At 43.0% G+C, this 24,074-nt stretch overlaps 1 protein-coding gene across 1 annotated transcript in view; it reads left to right on the forward strand.

Moving 5' to 3' along the window:
- The first annotated feature begins 1,157 nt into the window (after positions 1 to 1,157).
- Positions 1,158 to 24,074, forward strand: part of POLR1D (RNA polymerase I and III subunit D) — a 43,843-nt gene continuing 20,926 nt past the window's right edge. Inside the window, exon 1 of the mRNA XM_013047003.2 lies at positions 1,158 to 1,326. Coding sequence (XP_012902457.1) covers positions 1,301 to 1,326 — 26 coding nt within the window. The 5' untranslated portion in view covers positions 1,158 to 1,300. The remainder of the gene's footprint in view (positions 1,327 to 24,074) is intronic.

The raw sequence follows: 24,074 nt of genomic DNA on the forward strand, positions 1-24,074 counted from the left end.
CGCCGCCGGCCCTCCCCCACCCGGTCTCGGCTGTCGCTGCCGCCCGCCTGATTCCCCCCGCCGAAGACACGCTCAAGAAGTGGATCTGCGCTCACCGCCGACCGCGGACCGCCGTGAGGAGGAGTGTGGAACAGCTGGGGGAGGCAGTGACCATCCAGGGGAATCGGGTGGGGGGGTAAGAGAACAGGTGGCGCAGGAAAGCCTAAATAAAGGTGTGCTGGGGCGAGGGGACTCTGGGGTAAGGTGCGAGGGACGAGGACTGATCGGGCTGTGAAGAACGAGGGAAGTAGGAGATTGAGGAAGGATGAAGGAGGGGTTTAGTGAAGAACACCTGGGGGGACGGAGAGAGGAGGTGTAGGAAGGAAAAAGGAGGGCGGGGAGCGAGTCCGGGTGGTGAAAGGTTGCCGAGGCGGGGACAGGGGCACCTGGGAACAAAGGTGAGAGGGAGGCTCCGCAGGTGTGGAGGTTTAAGCCGAAAGCGTAAAAGGCAAAGGAAGTCCAGAGCAAGGGAGGACGTACGTATTACAGGTGTAGAAAAAATTCTAGGAGAGAAAGGACGGGGGGCAGGAGGGAGAAGAGCACTTTACTTCCAAACTCTCGCTCCTCCCTACGAAGATAAAAACGAAGGCTTATTTTGACCCATTTGAGGTGTGCAGCTACAAGATCCCGGATGACAAACACAATCTGAAATTAAACCTTTTCTGTTGTGAAATTCATCAAGGTGTACTGATCAACTATAGTTTAAACCTGTCATCCCCTGACCACCACCACCCACCCCTGCCAGGCTTGAGGGTCCCTCTATGGAGTAACACAATGCCCGTAGGGTCAAGAAGCTTGTCTGAAAGAAGCGGGATTCCGCCCTAAGAAGAAAGATGATTTGGGGGCGGCAGGTAAGGCCCCGCCCCCTTCGCCATCACCTGGCGGGAGGTGCCAAGGGCTGAACCCAAACGCCCACAGGCGGGTCTCGACCTTGAGGTGGGACGGGAGACCGACCCCATCTGTACCCGCTAGCTCAGCGGACGGACTGGCTCCGGGAGCTCTAGGTGAGCAAGTCCAGACGGCCACCGCCCTCCTCGCGCCGGGAGCCCGGCCTGTGGGCGGGGCCTCCCGGCGGAACGTGCACGCCCCGCCCAGCGGCTGGGCCTCGCCGCGCGCCGCTGTGGCTCCTCCTCCCTCCTTCCGTCCTCGGCTCCTTCCGTCTGTTGTTCCTTCCTTCCTGCTTCGCCCGCACGTTTCACGGTATGGGTTAGCGCCTCCGATCCGCCAGCACCACCTGAGGATCCCGGAAGCCGTCCCCGCGATGGAAGAGGACCAGGAGTTGGAGAGGTAACGGCCGTGGGGGCGGGCGGGAGGAGCAGGCCGCGCCCAGCGTCGGGAGCGGGTGGCCGGGGGGCAGGTGGCCGATCGGGGCCTCAGCCTCCACGGCCCGGCCCGGCAGCGAGGGCCGGGCTGGAAGGACAGGAGAGAGAAGTGGGCGCCTGAGCGGGAGGAGGGGGGCCCCGCCTGGGATGGGAGGGGAGGACATACGGAGGTGTTTGAGTAGAGGCGCCTCGGTACAACTAGGTGTCCTGGAGGGAGCACAAGTTATGAGGCCGGAGTTTAGTCCCTAAACCGCCCTCCCGAATTAGAACAGCAGGAGTAAATAAAACTAACGTAAGGCCACGCACCAGGCCTCCGCTCGCCGAGTGCTGGTTTTGGTGCGTTCCGTCAGGCCTAAGCCCCTGTAACTGTGGCCCAACTTACTGGGTAGAGTGCTAATAAAGCCACTCCTCCGTGCGCTCAGCTCTTTCTCCCTCCTGCTTGATTGACACTTTGCAGAATTTCCATTCTAGTTTATCTCCTGCAAATGGAAACCATAGTGGGGCCTGCACGGTGATGATCTGCAGCCCCAGTTTTTAAGAAGATCTGTGTTTTTGTATACCTTTAAGTACCCTTTCATTCTCTAGCAGAGCCCACCCTATCCCAGTTCTGTCCCTTTCTTGTGATTCTGCCAAAAGAATATTTTAGCAAACATTTATGTTTGTGCCCTTGTGGCCATGTGAACGGTCAGATGGAGTAGGGCGAAACTGGAGGCAGTCATTAAATATTTATTGATAGAGTCTGTGGAGGCAGGAAAATAAGGGGCTAATACAAATAAATAATCCTATGTAATTGGAGTGCATTACAGTGACTTGTTGCAATTGTGATACAGTAAATGAAAAAAAAGCTAGTTACAAAACCATATTCAGTATGATCTCATTTTTATAAAAAATATGTGTGTAGAAAAATATCTGGATTGAAGACCTCAATGGCTGAAGGCGAGAGGAAGACAGCCCTGGAAATGGTCCAGGCAGCTGGAACAGATAGACACTGTGTGACATTTGTATTGCACGAGGAGGACCATACCCTAGGAAATTCTCTCCGTTACATGATCATGAAGAACCCGGAAGTGGAATTTTGTGGTTACACTACAACCCATCCTTCAGAGAGCAAAATTAATTTACGCATTCAGACTCGAGGTGCTCTTCCAGCTGTTGAGCCATTTCAGAGAGGCTTGAATGAGCTCATGAATGTCTGCCAACATGTGCTGGACAAGTTTGAGGCCAGCATAAAGGAATATAAGGATCAAAAAGCAAGCAGAAATGAATCCACATTCTAGTCTCTTATGCACTATACGGGGAGGACATCCTCTAGGATATTCTCTTCGTGATCTTGCAAAACCCAGAAGTAGAAGTTTGCGATCACAACACGATCTGTCCTTCAGAAAGGCGTGCTTCTAGCTATGACCCATTACAGCCGTTGGAATCCCCGCAAGAACCTTTGTACTCACCTAATAAATTCCCTCTTTTATGTAAACTAATTTGAGTGGTTTCTGTTGCTTCTTCTGGAAGATTGACTGTGTCAGGGGTTTTTTGTTTGGGTTTTTTGTTTTGTTTTTGTTTTTGGTTATTTTTCTTTTCATTGAGCCAAAAGTGAACGTAAGAAAGCTTGAAGAAAATTAGAGGCCTAGACAAGGGCTTTGATCAAGGGAATTCAGAAGAATATACATTCATGGCTGTGACTGGGGGAGAGGGAGAGATGCAGTAGAGCATGGCTCCAGACAGACTGTGGTTAGTTTAAAAAAGAAAGAAAGGTGGAAGTGGGAGGAGGACTTAGCTTCTTGCTAGATTATTTTTAGTAAATCATGAGAGAATTGCATCTTTTGCTCTGACTGGTAGGTTGGACAAGGGTGGGGAATAACTTGAAAAACTTGTGAGAATTCTCGTTTCACAGGAGAGTTAGGTAGGATCTAGTTCCATCTTTGTGGTAGCATATTATAGGAGAGATGCCAGTTTACTGCTTTAATTTCAGGACACTAACAAAATATTTTGCCAGAAAGGACCTAAGTAGGTCAAGAGTTTATATTATAAAATAAAAAACTGGCATGACCAGGTAACATCTTCAGTCCTTACGTGGATATCTAAGTATAGCTCAGAGTTCCAATAAGGATGGGGAGAAGGAAATTTCCATGTTGGGAAAACGATTTTTTTTTTTAACTTAAAATATTAGTGAACTGCCTCTGAACTGCCCTGTTAATCTCATCAACCTTGTCTTATATCTGTTCTACCCCAACTTGACTCTTAATTCACCCTAAATCTCTTGTCAGCCTTTGAATCTGAGCATGGCACCCTCAGCACTCTATGCTCTGGGGCCTTTGTTTTTGCTGTTCCATCTTCCTGGAACACCCTTATTCTGCTATGCCCTAGGGTAGGTAAGAACTCCTAGGTCAGACTCCCACCCTAGTTTGGACACTTGGATTTCATTTTACTCCTGCGTTTCCTGGTCTTGGATTCACTATGCTATTGTTAGTGCTTATATTGTCTATCCACTATACTGACTTGCAGCACGGTGCCTGATAGGTAGTAGACAATTAGAAAATACTAGCTAAATCCATGTCGTTTGTTAAGGGATGTAGCCTTTTATTCACTTCATTCAGACCTCAGACCTCTTTCTACCAGTCTGGCCTAGAACCTACATTCCTATACTCAACTTCTTCAGATAAATATATTTCTGTATTTATTGATCACCTGGTATATACCAGGCCCTGGGATGGAACAGTATTGAATGAGACACAGACCTTCTTCTCCTAGAGCATGCATTATCATAGGAGTGAATTCTTTTTTTTTTTTTTTTTTAACTTGGAAGTCTGTGAAAACAAATATAGGATCAAGATAGAAAACATGAAAGGTGAATCACCTTTTGGTATGGAAGTCAGGGATGCTCTTCCAAAGATTACAGGAAGAGAAGGAGCTAACTGCAAAAAGGACATTGTGTTTTGGTGGACTAACTATGCAAGGGTCTTTGAGGCAGAAAACTGGTAGTCTGAGGATTTAAAGATACTGAGAGATTTGCTTATCTGTAGCATGGTAAGCAAGAAGAAGGGCATAGGCAATGGATTCGGTGGGAAGAAGAGTTGGGGTGGTAAGGGGTTTGATTTTAAGTACAATGGTAATGATACCTGATACCCAGAAGGCAGAGGAGGAAAGGGAAAAACTGAGGGCAGGACAGTGCCGTGGAGGGATGATTTGAGAGAACTGTAAGAGCGTCCAGCCTGGAAGGGCAGCAAGCTAGTGATGGGCAAAAGAAGGTTGATTTGAAATATATTTTAGAACTGAATTGGTATAGAATTGGCAGATCTCAAGAATTGGATGTGGACAATGGGGAAATGTGATTCCCACTTAGGTTTGGGATCAAAGTACTGTAATGGGAAGCTTAAGAGGAAAAATAAGTTGAAAAGTGGAAAAGGTAACTGAACTCAAAAGCTCCATTCTGAATGTGGTAGACAGTGGATATGTGAATTGGAGGCCATGAAAAACATCTAAGCTACAGAGAAACTTTGTGAGTTCTTGCCATCAAGATGATGTAAATCCATAAAAATGAGTGTGATAAAAGAAGTTGGCCCAAGACTAAGCCCTGGGCAAGCTCAGCATTAAAGGCTGGGTATGAAAGTAGCAACCAGTGAGGAGACTTACGGGAAAACCAGTACTTTCAGAGAGGGGAAATGTTGAATGAGGCACAGGACAGAAAAGTGGTGATTGGCATTAACGAGGAGGTTTTTGGGCACTGGACATGTCAGTTTAGTGCCTGAGAAGGCTAAACGTTAGCACTCGTTGTATAGAAAAAGGGGCTTAGTTTGGGTTTTCCACTCAAGAAAATACACCGGAGAGCTAAATGTTAGTAGGAGCAGGGAAGAGGGAAGGGCAAAGTCATAGTCCTAGGGTAGGGAGTATTCTAAACTGATTTGAAAGAGACTCTGGAAAGCCAGGGTCATTGTAAGGAAGTTCACACTTGAAAATGTAAGGAAGATCTACGGGGATAGGTGGAAAAGGATCAAAAATTTCTTTGCCTCATCTAAAATTTTGCCTCTGAATATTCCTGTGGGGATGGTAAGCAGGATTATTTAAATGAAGTTTAATACCTCTAAACCAAGACCTTCAGGAGATGAAAGCAAAGCTTAATTAGTGGACATAGGATGATGATAGTAGACTGAAGTAATTACCAACAGTACGTGTGGGAAACGCACCCGTCGGTGACTGCCTCCCCAGCTCATGGCTTCATTGCTCTTAAGAGGATTTCTCATCACTGATAATGTGGCTTGCTGGCTCGGTTCTGTTTAGGGTAGCCATAAACTCACAGGTTCAGACAGAACAACTTCAGAAGGCAGAGGGGGAAAGGAAAAAACTGAGGGCAGGACAGGCAGGATAACCCAAGAGCCAGGTGTGAGTGGAGAGAACCTGCATAAAATCTGCGAAATCTGAGGAAGACTGAATTACTCTGTAAAAGGATGAGGGACATAAATAGGAGTCAAATGTATTTATATAAACTGTGGAAAAATAACTTGATCAGTACCTCCGATTTGCTCTCTAATCGCTTTTCACTCTAAATAAACTAATATTAATGATTTAAAATCAGGAATCTTGTTCAGCTATAAAGCACCATGCCTTTTAAGGAGCCAATCATTAAATAAAATGATTACATACCAAAGGCTTTTAATATATACTAATTTGAGTACTTGCACAGCACTTTCTATTTTCAGAGCACTTTACAAACTAATTATTTATAAATTGCGTATAGCTATAACATGTAAGTGCTCTAATTAGTTGGTATAACACAGGTGCCTACAAAGTATCTGTAGTGATTTAAAAAAAAATGTCTACATAAAAAGTAGATCATTTAGTACCATTCTGATCAAAGATTGTCTTGCATTTCAAGAAATAAAGCATATCAAGTTCTATGGCACACCATTCCCCACCCTTCTTTTTGTCTCCTCGAAGCATTAAGATTGTAGGTAGTCCCCAGATCACTAGAGAAGAGTCATCTTTTCTGTTAGCATAACTTAAAGTCAGAGACCATCTCTGTAACATCCCTCAGACTGGGCTCCTAGGAAGTGGGCCCAAATCCACCAGTCTGCTTTCAAGTACTTACAAAGACCCAAAGCCCAGCCCTTTTGTCCTCAGATTCTTGGGGTTTTTTTTTTTCCTTCTTTTTTTGAAACTTGATAAATTGTCTTGGTACAATTACTGTGTGATCTGCAGTTTTTTTTAATGACTTCCTTCTGTACCTTGATTATTGTATCTCTGTACAGCAAATGTGATCCTAGTAGGGGCACTAGCCCTAAGAAGTAGAAGAGATAACCGTATAATATTGGACTGTCATAAAAAGCCTTATACAGTTTTGGAGCGAGGGCAGACAACAGGTATACACATGACAAAGAAAACAAATTGTATTTGTGATAAAGTGCCCTAACATATAATGTTGAGTAAGTATCATGCTAAACACAGACCGGAATGGGTGAGAGATGCTTGTGAAACAAGGACTGTTCCATGAGCACCTACTCTGCCAGCCACTGTCCTAGGCACGGTAGAGAGCAAGTAAGATGGGCATACTCTGCCTTTTAGCAACTCATTGAGTACTAAAGTTGGCAGACTTGTAAAATAAAAACAGTATTCCAGGATAAATTGCTTTCTCTTTCCCAATGTAAATGCCCCAAGGTTTTTAATTTTTTTTTTTTTTAATCCCTTGCTGGTGCAGAATGGGTAAGTGGGAGGAAACTGTTAAGACAGCAGTGCATTGGGCGACATTTCTAACAGTCCAGGTGTGATGTAAGGAGGGTGCAAGTGGTGATACACAGAAACTGCTAAATGAGAATTACAGTACTTGGAGACAGAGTCTGTGTAGGAGGGAAGGTAAAGGAAGCATTGAAAATGGTCCCATATCCTTGTCTTTGACCCCTTTGTTTTTCTACCACTCCCTGACAACCAAAACCAGTATGGCAGGATTTACCATCTCCTCTCCTCCCCAACCAGTCCTTGCTTCTGGGTGTCCATGCATGCAGCCGCCCTCCTCTCCTTCCCTCATCCAGGTCAGAATTCACATCATTAACAAGGCTGGGAATCCAGGGCTACAAGTGGGAAGGTTGAGGGATGGGACACTGAGCTGGATCTTGATCCTGCTGCTGCCTGCCCTCAACCAAGTTGCTCTCCTCAAAGGGAACGTTTCATTCATTCATACTCATTCCGTAAATAGTACTGCAAGCACTGTTTAGGTAGTAGGAATATACCCGAGAACAAACTGGCCCACAAGCAGTTTATTTTGTAATAGCAATTATATAAAATACATAAATACATGATGGGATCTAAGGTGGTGATATAAATGGGAAGTTAAAGAAGGAGATAGGAAATAGGAAGGGTGAGACATTGAGTAGTTAGGGAAGGCCTTTGAGAGAAGGTGACATGAGCAGAGAAATAAAAGAGACCAAGGACATGGGAGACTATACTCAGAATTTTCTAAAAACAGATTATTCAACAATGCAAAAGCAAAATTACAAACCTTTTTAAAGGAATAAACTTTCAGCACTGTGTGTATGTGTTTGTGTGTAGTTCTTAATCTGTGCCTAAAATTATATCATTTATCTTTAATCTGTATATGCATTTGTTAATATATACGTTATATATATCTCACCAAGATGGCTGAGAGATGCTTGTGAAACAAGGACTGTTCCCTGAGCACCTACTCTGCCAGCCACTGTCCTAGGCACGGTAGAGAGCAAATAAGATGGGTGTAGTCTGCAGCTCACTGAGTATTAAAGTTGGCAGACTTGTAAAATAAATAGAGTATTCCAGGATAAATCGTTTTCTCTTTCCCAATGTAAAGGAGCCAGTAAAGATTCCTGAGCCATGGAATACCCCAAGGTTTTTAATTTTTTTTTTTTTTTTTAATCCCTTGCCGGTGCAGAATGGATAAGTGGAAGGAAACTTTGTAAGACAGCAGTGCATTGGGCGACATTTCTAACAGATGTGATGTAAGGAGGGTGCAGTCTTTAATCTGTATGTGCATTTGTAATATATGGTAAAGAATATAGTAAAAAATACCAAGTTACTGGGACAGTAGGATATTGTAAGAGTTTTAGGTTGGCTAATATACATAGGGGAGTTGATTTTTATGGGCCCTTTTTTCTTTTTCCTTTCTTTTTTGTTTTTGTTTTTTAAGAAAAGTCTATCTTGGGAGCGGAAATTGATGTGCTTGGGGTCCTGAATACTTCAGCATATGAGTTAAGAGGTTGTGGTGTTGGAATCACACTATCTGGGTTTTGGTATTGACTGTAGAGTTTTTCGCTATGTGACCTTGGACAAGCTGTTTGACCTCTTTGTGCCTAGGCTTCCTCATCTGTAGAATTGAGATAACAGTAATACTGATCAGATAGAGAGATACTATAGCTATTAATTTGGATAATATTTTCAAAGTTCATAGAACAGTATCTGGCCCATTGAGTATGTTCTTAATCAATGTTATTAATGTTATTATAATATGAATTGTGTCAAACAGGCTGGTTTCTTTCATATTTCTTCCAAGTGAAAACTGGAAAGCAAAACTCCTCTGTTATTTTTGTTTCCCCTAGCCTAGGACAAATACAAATTTGTGGACCCCTGTATGAAAGGTTATCAGTCTGCTACATCCATTGCTTTCAAGAATGATATTTTAAAATAGCATTCCTACTTATAGAGTATAGGTAGAAATCAAAGAGAAATTTGTGTTTCTCCTCTTTTCACAAAGAAATTAAGATAAAACATTCATAATCTTTCCTAAGCTTCAAGACAAAGGTTAAGCAGGAGGGAAAGCAAGTACTAGAGCAGATGGCCACCTGTTTGGGTGCTGCGTATAAAGATATTGACCGGAAGCCAGGCTAAGCATAAAATTGCATACAATAGAATATATTGGTATTGTATCTAATAATACTAATCCTCAGTAGATTCCAATATTTGTTACATAAGACATTTAATGTATTTCAAAAAGAAGAGCTGCCTGTGTGTTTTTCTAAGGCTACCATGCTGACTTGGGTCAAACCTCAACATTGTAGGTAATGCCTCAACCAATTCTATTAGAAGGATTCCACAAGAAAATCAAACTGCTAGAGTATGTAGCAGATGGAGACTATACTTGTGGCTTAAACAACAGTTGAGGGTTTGGAGTTTTCCTTTTTCAGGGGTGAAAGTGGCTTTCTTTCTGGGGCCTCTCTTTCAAGATAGTACTATATGGAAGTGAAGGATAGGGCCTCTAAAGTCAGAGGCCTGCTTTAAATCTTGGCTCCACCACTTTCTAACTTGTAAATACAAGACAGTATCTTAACAGTTCTGACCCTCAGTTTCCTTATTTATAAAATAACCAGCTTTATAGGGCTATTGTGAGGAATGAGTGAAATAAAGCACTTAGCAAATTCCTAGTGTAAATACTCAAATATTATCTATCACTATTGTATATTGATTATTGCTTAAGCCAATTGGTGGTGATTAGAATAGTGGCTTTCATAGTATTGGTTCTGTCTCATTATCCGTGAGAGACCTCAAAGCTGGCTTGTACCAACTGGTCTCTGTCTTCCCACATCATCACCTGTGACTGTCTGTCCCAGTGGCCTTCTCATATCTGTCATATCTGCCTAGCTGGTGCCCCTTCCAGAGCCTTGGCACCTGTCCTATACTTGCCTAGACTCTCCTCCCCTAAATCTTCACATGGCGTCTTTTCAAGGTCATTTACGCAGGGAAACATCCTTGACCACTGTATTACTTATCCATTAATGTATAACAAAATGTCCTAGAACTTAGTGCTGAAAACAAAACAAAACGAAAAAACATTTCTTACAGTTTCTGTGGGTCAAGAATCTGGTTGGAGCTTAGCTGGAAAAATCTGACTCATAGGATGCAATCAACGTGTCATCTGGGCTGCAGTCCTCTTGAGGCTGGGATGGGTGGATGATTGCTCCCAAGTTCACTCACTTGGGACTGCCTCCTGCCATTGGATCCAGCTTCCCCCAGAGCAAGTGATCCAGGAAGTAGAGAACTCAAGATGGAAGCTACAGTCTTTTTACACCTTAATCTCAGAAGTGACATCTGTCATTCATTTCTGCCCAATTCTGTTTGTTGGAAGTGAGTTAATGAAGTCCAGCCCACACTGAAGGGGGGATTATACAAAGGGTGACTATCAGGAGGTGAGGATCCTTCGGGCCATCCTAGAGACTGCTTAACCACAGCTGCCTTCTCTAAAACGACCTGTACACCTGCATACACCTACATCATTTTCTATCCAGCACTTGCTTCATTCCGAACTGACACTGTATTCTGTGTTTCTCTCTTTGTTGTCTAACTCCACTTGAATATAGGCTCCCTGAGGGCAATGACTTGGTCCTTGTTTGCCTTTGTATTCCCAGCACTTGAAATCATTCAGGCACATACAGGCATCCATTAATATTTATTTAGTAAATGATTGACTGTGTATGATTGAATGTCAGTGTCGGTGTGACTGCCACAACAGGGAGGAAAAACAGAGAAAGCTTGAGGATCTGTAATGACATTATATTGTACACTCATCAGCTGACGTGCACATACTCAGAGAGCCACTGAAGTAATAAGCCTTTAAGAAAAAAATTTTTTAGGGCGCCTGCCTGTGGCTCAGTCAGTAGAACATGCAACTCTTGATTTCAGGGTCTTGAGTTCGAGCCACACAATAGGCGGAGACATTACTTAAAAGAAGAAAGGAAAGAAGAGAAGGAGAGAAAGAAAGGGGAAAAAAAGGAAGAAAAAGAGAAGAGGAAAGGGAAGGAAGGAAGAAAATAAAGAAAGAAAGAAAAAGAAAGAAAACAAAGATTGATTCTTGAGTGAGGCAAGGAAGCATGACTGTCCTGTGACTTCGATGGGAGGAAGAGTTGCAGTGATTAACCTCTTAGCCTAAATAAGGGTGGTTGTACTTTATAATCTGTTTCATTTACGTCTTCTCCCTATCCCTAAGAGCTTTTGAGATTGCCAACCCTTACCACCTTTTCCCATGCTACATTTCTCCTATTGGTCTAAAGGAAGAGGTAGCATATTTACCACTTGAAGGTGATCAAAGGACATTTTTATTTCACAGTGACAGGAATATTGGAAGGATGGTCCTGATTATCCTGGAGAACTTGTGTCCACAGAATTCTAGTGGAGCCAGAGTTGTAGGATTATTGTTTTGGGTACTGAGATAGAATTCTAAGGGTTTGCTTTTAAGGTATGCTGTTTTGTTGATAGCAGATACTATATCTGTTTCCTGATTGGCTGTCTGATAAACCTATCCCTTTATTATAAATAGCATTGCTTTGGCAAAATACAGAGTATGGGCATTTTTTCCAGCAACTGTTTTAAGTCCTGCTATGTCCTAAGTCCTAGGAATGCAAAATGTATCTCATTTGGTTCCTGAGCCAAGTATTACTGAACTGCTGAAGGAAAGGATCATTTCTTCTAACTCTTCCACCTTCCTTAAAATTGTGGTCCCTCCTCCAACACTCTTACCCTCAGCATTTTCTTTATATAGCACTTAATGCCTTATGACATCTATAGAATTTACCTGTTTACTGCGTCTATTCTATACTGTCTATTCTTACACACACACACACACACACACATACACACACACACCGCCTTCCCTAGTCACCACCACCATCGCATAAGCTCCACAAGGACAGAAGTTTTGTCTGAATGCTCACCGCTGTATCTGGAGGCCTTGGCCCCTAGTGGATGCTCAAAAAATATTTATCAGATGAGTAAGTAGAAGACCGACTCCGTATTTTTTTTCATTGAATATTCTAAGAGCTTAATTTTAATTTGAAAGGTTAAAATAATCTGTAAGCTTTGGGATTGTCAGGGAGGAGACAGACAAACCTAGGAATTCATTTAGGCAAAAGACGCTCCTGAGTAAAACAGGCAAAGATTAAGGGGTGGCCTGCACTGTAGGACCCAAGTGGCTCTTATGGATGAATCTACCAGGCGGTAGGTGGGTCCATAAAGGTCGCCTAAGCAAAAAAGAGCTGGTCGTGTTATTTAGACACATCTAAGAAGGTAAGGCTTTGGATCTGGAAGGCCAGATTGGCAAGTGAATACGTCTTACATTTGTGAGAACCGACTCCCAAGACAGCCACTGTTGGCTTTGCAAGTACATACCTACTGCATGGTTTCAGATTTAGGGAGTTCACAGATGAGTAATATTTCCCAAAATAAAATCTATCGGGTGAACTCTGTAAGGTTGCTTAGGTTTTATTTTGCCATTGAAAATGGACTTCGCTCACTTTGATAGGAAAATTGTCAGGAATCTCAGTCTCTATATGGCCTGAGAGCCCATGAAGGCTTCCAGGTGTGCCAAGCAATGAACTCAATTCCGTTTTGACACTTTCTCCCCGAATCAGAGATCCCTGGTTTGGGACTTAGTCCCACAGACTGTGCCCCCTTGCCTCACCCTACTTGTTATGCCAAGCCTGAGTCCAAATGATCACCTGTGCTTCTAACCTGCTGGCTATAAATTGGAGGTTCCTGCAACTCCCTACTCAGTTTGCTAGAGCAGCTCGCAGAACTCAGAGAAACATGTTCTTCGGTTTATTGGTTTTTTACAAAGGATACAGAACAGCTAGATGAAGAGGTACATAGTGTAAGGTATGTGGGTCCGGTGTGCAGTTTCCGTATCCTCTCTCTCCAAGGATCTCTACCTGTTCACCAATCCGAAGCTCTCTGAACCCTGTCCTTTGGGTATTCAAGGAGACTTCCTTAAGCATAATTGATCAAATCCTTGGCCTTTGATGACAGCTTAATTTCTAGCTCTTGTCCCTGCCCCAGAAGTCAGGAGGGGTAGGACACCCAGCCTTCATCTTTAAGTGACCTAGGGGCTTTCTAATTCATTTCCATAACCAAAGACCCCTTTATTGCTCTCTTCATTTAGGAAATTGCAGAGTTTTAGGCACGCTATGCCAGGAACAGATAAAGACCAAATATTTATTTCTTATAAATCACAATGTCACAAGTCCATAGAAGATTGGACTTGGAATCTTCAAGGAATAAGTGGACCATTCTATAATTTGACGTCTGGTGTGCCATTTTTTTACCACAGTAGCTCCTCCATAAGATGAGCAGACTCTTAGAGTTTTCCCTTGGATCCTCATGACCAGCTCTTAATTTCTCATCACCATACTTGCTGAGTTAAAAATGGGATCTCAGAATCAATTTTAACTGGAATTCAGTGAGTTAAGGATCACATGTCCTTAAGATTCCATAACTAAAATTATTTCAGATCCTGGTTTGCTTGCTTACTCTGTTCTGCATAGTTATGCATAAATCCTGGAGCTTGGAATACTTAACAGGATTTTTATTCTGAAGTGTTTAATATAAAATATAAAATGTAAGCATCAATTACCACTTCAGTCCCTGAAAATGAAGAATAAAGAGTATAATCATCCCGTTCTTTATGTGTCAAAGTAAATGCAATGGATTTATGTTGTACATCAGATTTTATAATCTCAGCCTTCTGGACTGGGTTATACAAATTTACTCCTGTTCATTTCTTTATTTACATGGCAAAGATCGTACTTTGTTCTCAAATGGATGGAGAAAACTGGAGTGTCTGATTAGACACCATTCTGCTCAAAATGTCTGTCTTTTGAAGTGTCAGCCTACAGGTGTGTCACCGCCTGCTGCCCAGACTTGCAACGAGCACGCCAAGGATTCCCTTCTATTTTCTTGTTCTAATAAATTGGTCCCCATCCGAGAGCAGTGTGCTTTAGAACAAGCCAGGACAGGTGGAAGCCAACTGGGCTTATCCCTAGCCAAAAGCAGATAGCCAAGCAGACACGTAACCGTGACTGTAAAGTAAGATGATTGATTGGCCTAGCCACGTGGGAAAACCAGTTTACTCTTCCTTCAAGGTAGTGTTTTCCCATTTACAGGGAAGGAAACTGAGGCCTGGAGAAGTAACCAGGCTAAGGGTATGTGGCTAGTGTGTGGGTATGACCTAAGACAGCCTGGTTCCTTAGGCTCAGCTGCTCATGTCTGTGATGATGCCTATGTTACCTCCCTCAGGTACATACGAAAATAACAAAGCTTCATCAGCATATGCTACAAAGAGTTCCATTTCAGAGAAAAACTGTGGACCAGTAATTCGTATTTATTTCCAAGTTCAGGTGAAAATCTGATGGAAATGAAGCTGTTCTTCGTATATCTTTTTTTTTTTTTAAGATTTTATTTATTTATTTGACACAGAGAGAGAGATCACAAGTAGGCAGAGAGAGAGGAGGAAGCAGGCTCCCCGGTGAGCAGAGAGCCCGATGCGGGGCTCGATCCCAGGACCCTGGGATCATGACTTCAGCCAAAGGCAGAGGCTCTAACCCACTGAGCCACCCAGGCACCCAGCTCTTCATTAACCATGGAAAAAAATCAATGAGTTAGAGAGTATCTGGTTGGGAAACCAGATACGGACTGACTAATACTTGGTTTGTGAAAATATCATTTTCCATATTGTTACATTTCATTGGCTTTATCTTTATGTTCATTTTAACTGTTTAATCCGTGTTTTACCAAAGCAGAACTTCACCATCCTGAAAATGTAGAAAACATCTTCACAGATCAAGTGAATTAAAGGTGTGTGTTAACTGAAAGGACTGTGGATGTAGAGTCAGAAAGGTCTGGGGGAGAATCAGGTGTACCCTTTAACAGTTGTCCTTGGACAGTCAGCCCTGGTTACCTAATGAAAAGGGAACAGTAACTTCAAGGGTTCTTCTGAGGGTCACTGAGATAAAGTATTAGGCTATTAATCATTATGCACATGATAGATACTCTTAGATAATATATGTGTGTTTCAGTTAACACACAATTATCAATACTATATAACCATTTTTTTAATTTCTTAAAATAATACCTTACATTTGTTCAGTGCTTTATAGTTACAAAGTAATTACATGTGTGGTTTTATTTGATCCCCATAACAACTCTGAAAAGCACAGTGGACATATCTTTATTTTACAGATATGTAACCAAGCTCACAGGATCACTGAGCTAGTGTGTGTCAGGACTAGGACACATCCTTTTCTCCACTCTGTGGTAGCTGCTTTGTCATTTTCTTATGGAGACTTGAACATGTCCTTGATTTAGATCTAGAAAGGAAGAACTGCATACTCCCTCTCTGAAAGCATTAACAGATGGAGTAGGGAAGGTATAAAGATAGAACAGTTACCTGGAAATTCCATTCAGTCTGGGTCCTTCAGGTAAGATACCCCACTCTAAAGCTTGAACTATCTAGAATGTTGTTTTTGTGGTGTACACACTCACTGGGAAGTTACCCACCTGCCCCGGTTGCCTGGAGAAGACCTAGTTCAAGAATGAAAGCAATGAACTATTTGCAAAGCCCAAGAACCCGACCACTGGCCTTCTTTTTATACATAGGATGGGGAGCTTTTATATAATTTGTATCTGATCATGGGTTTCACAGGTCCTTGCTGTTTGAGGTAGTTCTCTTCTAACTGGTTCTCTGCTGTCTCCTGTTAGCCCTTTAAAATCTCTCCCAGTTTCACCAGAGGGCTTGGTTAGCTCTGTCCAACAGGCTGATTATTTTGATATCAAGTATGTGGTATATAGGAAATTTCCTCTGGCTCTACATAGGAAGATAGAATTTCCTTTATGTTATCTGGACCAATGTAATCCTTCCACTTTTCATCAAAACAGAATAATACAAGGGATAAAAATGAATATTCTTTACAGAATAAAAATGAAAGGAGATACTGAAATTAAAAAAATGTTTTGTTTTGCCAAATTCAGATCCTGAAGCGAACTACATTGTCCCTCCCAAGAAACACTGGTACAAAGAAAGCCCTTTAATACCACTCATCTTTTTCATTCCTCACAATGCATGAGCAAGCCAGGCCTTAATCTCATTTGACAGAAGGAAACACACTCAGAAGGGTCATAACGTGCCCTAGAACACCCAGTTGGCTGGTGGAGCTGGCGCCCTCTGTTCCACTCCGTTTTCCAGCATAAAACAGGGGTTTGCATATTAAAAGGTTTTGATCTCTCATGCTTTGAAGTTAATAATTTAGGTAATTTTGTGTAGGTTTTCGTTTTTATGTGATTAAGCAATCATAGCAAATTACTTTAAGAAATATTTGCCAGACACAGTGAATTCCAGTTGGACCACTCCTGAATCCCGGCAGGACCAAGTTTCCCATAAGGCTTTGCTGGGCGGGGTTCGCTCTCTGTGTGTGTTTCAGAACAGGACTGCAAATAGGCTGTAGCACTGGGCTGGGGTTAGTGCAGCTCTTTGCAGTGTTGGTCTCTAAAGGCAATGATCCTGGGCGAAAACATCCTAAGTAGAGTCTATCCCCTTCTAGCTCCTATCAGGATGATGGAGACGTGCCATCTTCAGTTGGGGGTGGGGGGTGAGAAATACTGATAATTTTGAGGTAAATTTTCCAAAAAAAAAAAAAGAAAAACATAACTATTTAGTTTTTCATTTTGGTTTCTTTCCTTCCGCATTATAGTAAACAAAACCTGTAATTATCTGAATGTGAGGCCTCTCTGGAACTAATACAGAATTTTAGTACATGGCCCTACTTCTCTCAAGCGAATGCTAAGGGAGAATTGTGAATTTGGGGGTTTGATATTTCAAGTGAGATGCGGAATTAGGTTCTGAGCCTTTGTATTGAAAACACAGTGCCCTTTTCTGTAAGCATGAGAGTACATCAAGACTTTGGGAGCAGGCCAAAGTATGCTGTTTGGATAATCAGAGAGATCTGTCTCTCTCTCAGAATGTTCCCCTGCAGCCTCAATCGGTTACCCATTCGGTGTATAGCTCAGTTCTAACCTTCACTAGCACGACTCCAGCCATTGAGCCGGCAGCTGCTGCTCCATCCCCCATGCATGCCAGGAATACACACACTGACTCTAGTAGGTGCAGCTCCTTAAAAGCATAGCAGTAATAAACGGACAGGACCACGTTTACGACACTGATTTGTAAAACACATAGTGAAATATCTGTACCAGAACATGCTTTCCTAGTTCCCATCTTGGTTAAGGTCATTACGAGCAAGTACTTTGTAGGTCTGAATAAGGAAACGCTCCTCCAATAGTTCGCTGGGTCTTGAGGGTGTTGTGCTAGCTGGTATCACCCTGAACGGAACCATTCTTGTGGCTGTTGATCTCTTGTTTGTATGGTACCAAATGGACCTAAAGCTTGGGTGAGCTGGCATTGGCTTTTTTTCTGCTTTGGGCCTTTCTCCTGTAGCTCCTAGCCCTCCCGTGCTGGTGCGCTCCTCCCTTTTGGGGACCTCCACAGCCTTTCCGGTGCCCCCTCCAGGGTTGCTCATCTCACCATCATCTCACCATCTGTAGGGATGCGTTTGGGGGTGGGGGGTGGTGGAGCTCAGCACCTTCTCCCCGCTACAGGGGAAGCCACTCCGGGGGCTTTAAGGGGAAGTGTAAAACCTTACTTGCATAGTTCTGTGGTTCGGGCAGTCTTGTTTGGGGAGCCGTCTGAGTACTTAGAACTTCTTAAAAGGTATTCCTCAGAGAGACACTACTGCCAAAGTTAGGTTCATCTGTGGGCCTACCGCTAATTCCATTAACTACTACATTATAGAAATAATGGAATTTTTCTCCCGATGCACTTGTCTGTACAATAACCAAGAATTTTTTTAAATTGGAAAATGGGATTGGAATTTGCCCTGTTTTACTTAAGCTCCTTGTTATATAAATTAGCACCTGAAAGACAACTTGAAACACTGGAGGGTTTGTGAAGAGTCTAGAACATACTGATCGGTTTCAAGAATTTATTTTTACATGGTAGATTCATGTACTTAGTTACCAATGTAGAAAATATCAGTGTCTGAGTGTATATGTACCTTTTTTCCTCCCAGAAACTCACTGTGCCAGTTTTGAAGGGAAAACTACTATATCTCTCAAAGTACTCTTTGATACCTAGTGTGAAAGATAAGGGAACACGGCGGTCAAGAGGAAGCCCAGGGGGAAAAAAAAAGAAGAGGCCCAGGGCCCACAGTGTGCAGACGTGAGGAAAGCACACTGCTCTGGGCTTCTTGCTCTTGTACAGGCTCTTCATGGAATCTTGGCCCTTTAGGCTAGACTCTGCCTTGCAGCAAGAGACCCCAGGGCAAGAGACGCACTAAGCCAGTGTCCGTGCCCATGAAGTGCAGGCTTTCTCTTCCTCTGAATTCATTGTGCATTGCTGCATTTCTAAGAACTAGAGGTATCAATAGGGTTTCTTTCCATTTAATTCCTAAAAATTGCTTAATTCCATGGATACCAGGTAAATTTTTTTATCTTGCCGTGCTACTTAAAGAGAACAGTTTCGCAGGTGTGTTTTAAAATGAAAACACTTTTTAAAGATCATGAAATGATTAGGAAATCCTACACATTCTGGAACTTTCTGTCTTCATTTTTTTCCATCCCTTGGCTCTTGGCGCTAAGTAGAGTTCATGGTCACGTGTTGAACCAGACACTGAGGACCTACAAGGAGGGGGCAGCTGATTTTCCAGCAGATTACCGCAGCCCTGCCTGCATAACTGCAGGAGATAGGCTTTAGCGGGCCAACCGGACTTTCTGCTGTGGAAGCATTGTCTGGGCCAGTCTGCAGAGAACTGCAGATCACTTGTGTGAAATGGAGCTCCTTTGGATTAAGACAGTGATTTACAGACCACGCTTGTGGTGAGTTGGCTTCTCTGGTATGCAGCGTATTAGTGAAGGATGGCATGCCAACTTTAGCCCTCCCTGAAGAAAGCTGCACAGGCACACTTCAGAGACTTTATACTGTAATTTTCTCTTTTGTACAACTGTTGTGGCTTGCTTTCTTTTTTGCATTTTGAATGACTATTTGGTGAGAGTTAGAATTTTATGTTATGTTTGGGTTTTTGTAGCTTTCCACCAGGTTTTCCTCTCCTTTACCAAAGTCATGCAGCAGCCGTGTTAGTTTTTCTTTGCTCTCATGTTGGCTCCCTTCCATGGCCATATTTCTAGAACACTTTTTTTTTGCAGTTTTCTTTTCATCAGTTTTGTTCTTCAAAGCATCCATTCTCTTAAGGAGATAACAAAATGCTCTCATTGATTAAAAGAATTCAGTAATAATTTTGACCTTAGATTCTTTCGATTTATTTCTCCCTACTAATATTTCAGTGTGTGTAGAGTTTTTAACTTAACATTTGCCCTACCAGAAAGATATGCTGCTGTTCCTGCAATGGTAGAATTCATGGGCTTTTCTAGTTAGAGTTCACTGTTTTCTAAGTTTGTCCTCCACTATCCCTACCCCACCTCTACAAAGTTTTTTTAGTATGAGATCTTGATTTTCTCTGTAACATAAAATTTACCATGGCACATATAATTAGGTCTTATGATATAAACTGGAAAGGAACCCTGTATTTTCTGCAGGTGGCTCCTTAATCAGGATTTAAGAATAGGAAAACAAACAAACAAACAAAAACAAGAAGAAGAATAGGTATCTGTAAAAGATACTTAACTACTTTGAAAATGAGGTCATTTCATTTTTTCTTTTTTTTTTTTTTTTTAAGATTATTTATCTGACAGAGAGACACAGTGAGAGAGGGGACACAAGCAAGGGAAAGTGGGAAAGGGAGAAGCAGGCCTCCCACCGAGCAGGGAGCCCGACGCAGGGCCCGATCCCAGGACCCCGGGACCATGACCCCAGCCAAAGTGAATGAGCCACCCAGGCACCCCGAGGTCATTTCATTTTGAGGCCATTCCTATGGTGAAGCATCTTATGACCTGAGTGATAAGGCTTTCCTCTAAGAGCTAAACTAGTAAGAGTCAGCCCACATATTAACTGTTAATTGAATTGGTCATCTCTCTAGAATAGTAACCCATACTCGGAAGTCACCCTATAATGGAAGCTGTGGAGATTTAAGAATGTCAAAGTTGAGGTAGAAGGTCTGGAGTGTTACCTTCACTACAACAGTTCTTGTCAACTGAATACAAATCAGTAACAGTAAAATATTACAACCTTCCCTTAAATGCCTCTCTTGAGCTTCTTGAGGGTTGGGAGCATCTCTTCTAATAGCGTAGTGTAAGAGTTAGCTAGTTAACGAAGATCCTGGGCCCCAGAGTTCATTTCCCAGGCCCATCACTTACTGGCTCTTGGGGCTCTTTTACTTACTTTCTCCTGGCCTCTTTCTCAGTAAACTAGCTGTTACACAGAGGAGCTGTGAGGATTGAGTGTAAGACACATGGTATGTAGTTACTGCTGCCATTATTACATTTCATCATAACCCCAGAGGTGCATATTACGTGCTTATTATACCTTGAACCTGGGCAGGAAGGTAGCCCCATATATCACAAACACACGTGGTCACTAGGTCGCTCTGTCACTAGGTATCTGGCCCTCAGTGCCATTCATAACCCGGGAAGCATGCACCTCGCGTTTTGACTTGGACGCTTGAATGGAAATTGGTGGGTTGCGCCACTGTTGACTCAGGCAGATATGTCTTTGGCGTACAGGAAAGATCTGGGCTGCAGAAGGTGTTAGAAGAGAAAAGACACATTAGCTTGTTGAATGTCCCCAGCATGGATGCAATACACTGTACCATAAGATGTTTCCCAGCAGTGCTGTGCTTCCGTTTCCCTGCTTGTCACGGCTCTGCAGGTTCCCGTGATTTAGTGCAGTGTTAGGAAGGCTTCTACGTGGAGGCTGAATGACATTTGCAATGTTAAACCATATGACTTGTATATGCAAATGTATAGGTTTATATAGAACGTGCACGAAGTTCAATATTGATTCATTAATCATTTTAGTATTTTGCAGGGAGATTTTAAAACATTCAAAACTTGGGTTTTCAACTTTTTACGTTATTAACATATTAAGGTAGTTAACCTTTTGGTAAATGTATTAAAATGTTACCCACACTAAATGCAGTTACATACTGTTTTTTAATACTTTAGATTATTAGAACAGAATAGGACAAAATTTATGTTCCTGGAACATAATTTATGGGGGCATCTGAGAGGCTCAGTTGCGTGAATGGCTGCCTGCAACTCAGGTCATGATCTCGGTCGGCATCCTAGGATCAATCCCACATCCCCGCTCCCCCAGGGGAGTCTGCTTCTCCCCCTCTCTCTGACACTCACTTCCCAGTTCGTGCCCACTTGCTCTATTTCTCTCCCCCTCTCTCTCACTTTCTCTCTCTCTCAAATAAATAAAATCTTTTAAGAAAGTAATTTATGGGGGCGCCTGGGTGGCTCAGTGGATTAAGCCGCTGCCTTTGGCTCAGGGCATGATCTCAGTGTCCTGGGATCGAGCCCCGCATCGGGCTCTTTGCTCAGCGGGGAGCCTGCTTCTCTCTCTCTCTGCCTGACTCTCTGCCTACTTGTGATCTCTCTGTCAAATAAATAAAAAAAAAAAGTAATTTATGTAAAAATCTTAATTTTAACTGTATAGTGATTTTACTGAAATCAAGGCAAGAAAATAAATTTTATGGAATAAATACAGTGTCTTTATGTATTTATCAGTGTCTTTCTGTATTTATCCAAATATTACCAACTCATAAACAGAATTATCAGTGTGTGCAATAAGTTAATACTATCATCTCTGGTATTTTTCTGACTTTCAATCATTTAGAAAAACATAGCTTTTCAAAATTATTTATTTATTTGTCAGAGAGAGACACAGTGAGAAAGGGAACACAAGCAGGGGGAGTGGGAGAGAGAGAAGCAGGCTTCGCGCTGAACAGGGAGCCGGAGGCAATGCTCAATCCCAGGGCCCTGGGATCATGACCTGAGCAGAAGGCAGACACTTAACGACTGAGCCACCCAGGCACCCCCACATATTTCTTTATTTTAATTGTAATGAAGGTATGTTTAAAATGGTAGGAGGAATGAATATATTTATTTAATAGCTTTTAGCTTGTTTTATAACCTGTAAATATTTTGAAATAGGGTCCCTCAGTGGGCCTGAGAAAGGAGTGGTAGTAACATCTATTGGTATGGGGCAAACAGGAGATCAGGAGAGTCCTGCAGAGAAGCTAACACGTACTCCAGATGGCTGGTGACAAGCCCACGGACAAGGACGTGGCTGGCATGCAGAGCGGCTGGGACAGAGTGTGGGGCCTGAGCAAAGCTCCACCGTGCACACGGTGGCAGCTACAGGGCTGCCGTTGGGCTGAGTGTCCAGCCAAAGTAGGTTCTAGACCCACAAAGTGAAGGCCCAGGAATGTGGTAATCCCACCGGCCACATCTCACCTGGCAAGGCCTTGGGGAGACCGGCCAGTAAGCCCCCACCACGGTCTCCGTTAGCTTGCTCAGACTCCCAACACTGAGTACTTCTATTTCAGAGCAGTTAGCATCTCCGCTAAGAAATGGAGTTTAGAGAATGTGAACAGAGATGAATGAAGTGGGCTTTGCTCATTCACGTAATGACGCAAAAGAATATTAGAAGCCAAACAAAGGTCATTTGTCTGTGGTAGCCCACAAAGGGAAAGGTGTTTTCCAAATAGGAAAGCTTGCTGAGATGTTCAAGCAGCCCTAGAGGCTGTCTATCCTGATGGGAAAGATTCCAGCTGTGCCTCGTTCTGAGCAGATTCGGCTTCTCAGGTCCACATCTAGGCTTTTCCACCTCGGCCTGATGCTCCGTGCTTCCCGGGCCGCCGTGCTTGTGCGCTGCTATTCACGTCCGGCTGCCGCCAGAGATGGCTCAAGTCACCCATGGCCATGGGCTCCTTTCATTGAATTTCTTTGCCCTGTGACACATGGTCTCACTGCCGTGCCTTCCTCATCCTCGTCTTGTCTCTTCCGTCTCCCCCAGCATCTCCTCCTCGGCTACACATACAGCACTTTTCCTCTTAAATCCTTGCTTTAAATCCGCACCCGAACCCGTTCATCCTGCAAATCTTAACTGAGGACTAACCATGGGCCAGACATAGGGAAAACTAGAGTGAAAAAGACCAGTCTCCTGACCTCTAGGAGTCTGGTCAAGTAAAAAACACCTCTCCTGTGTCTTGTGCTACTTATCAGAATACTTCGATCCAAATATTTCATCCTTATAGCAACCTTGTAGGGTTACGATCATCAAAGTAAAAAGCAATCCACGTGTTTGATTTTTCCAGCATTGCTTAAAACACTGCTTCTTATTTTCTGGTATATGTTGGCGTGAAACCATCAAGTTTTGTTAATCCTGGATTCAGATTCGTGCTTCCCCATTGACCTCTGGTGTTTTATCAGCATAAGTTGTCTTGACAAATGAAGGAACTTTTCTCGTAACTCTTCCTGTTATGTTAAAAATAAATCTTAAATATGTTATAAGTAAATATTGAGGCTCCCTCCCCACATTCCCTAGGTAATCCAGTATTTATTTCTGATGTACCCATACCGGTCTTTATTTGATGTACAGCCCCTACTCTAAGCCTCCACAGGGAACGCCCTCACTCACTGTGCTTGTCACGTCACAGAGCATGTGCTTGATGGAGGTTAGCCAAACTTCACATAATCGACAGAATTAACTTCTTGGGCTACCATCTTTTTTTTTTTTTTTTAAGATTTTATTTATTTGATAGAGAGAGATCACAAGTAGGCGGAGAGGCAGGCAGAGAGAGAGATAGAGGGAAGCAGGCTCCCTGCTGAGTAGAGAGCCTGATATGGGACTCGATCCCAGGACCCTGAGATCATGACCTGAGCCGAAGGCAGCAGCTTAACCCACTGAGCCACCCAGGCACCCCATTGGGCTACCATTTTTTAACAGAAATAATTCTTTTCATTTCCCAAATGATCTCAGTG

The sequence above is a fragment of the Mustela putorius genome, unplaced genomic scaffold (genome assembly GCF_011764305.1).
Source record: "Mustela putorius furo isolate JIRA1106 unplaced genomic scaffold, ASM1176430v1.1 tig00003942_pilon_pilon_pilon, whole genome shotgun sequence".
Lineage (NCBI taxonomy): Eukaryota > Metazoa > Chordata > Mammalia > Carnivora > Mustelidae > Mustela > Mustela putorius.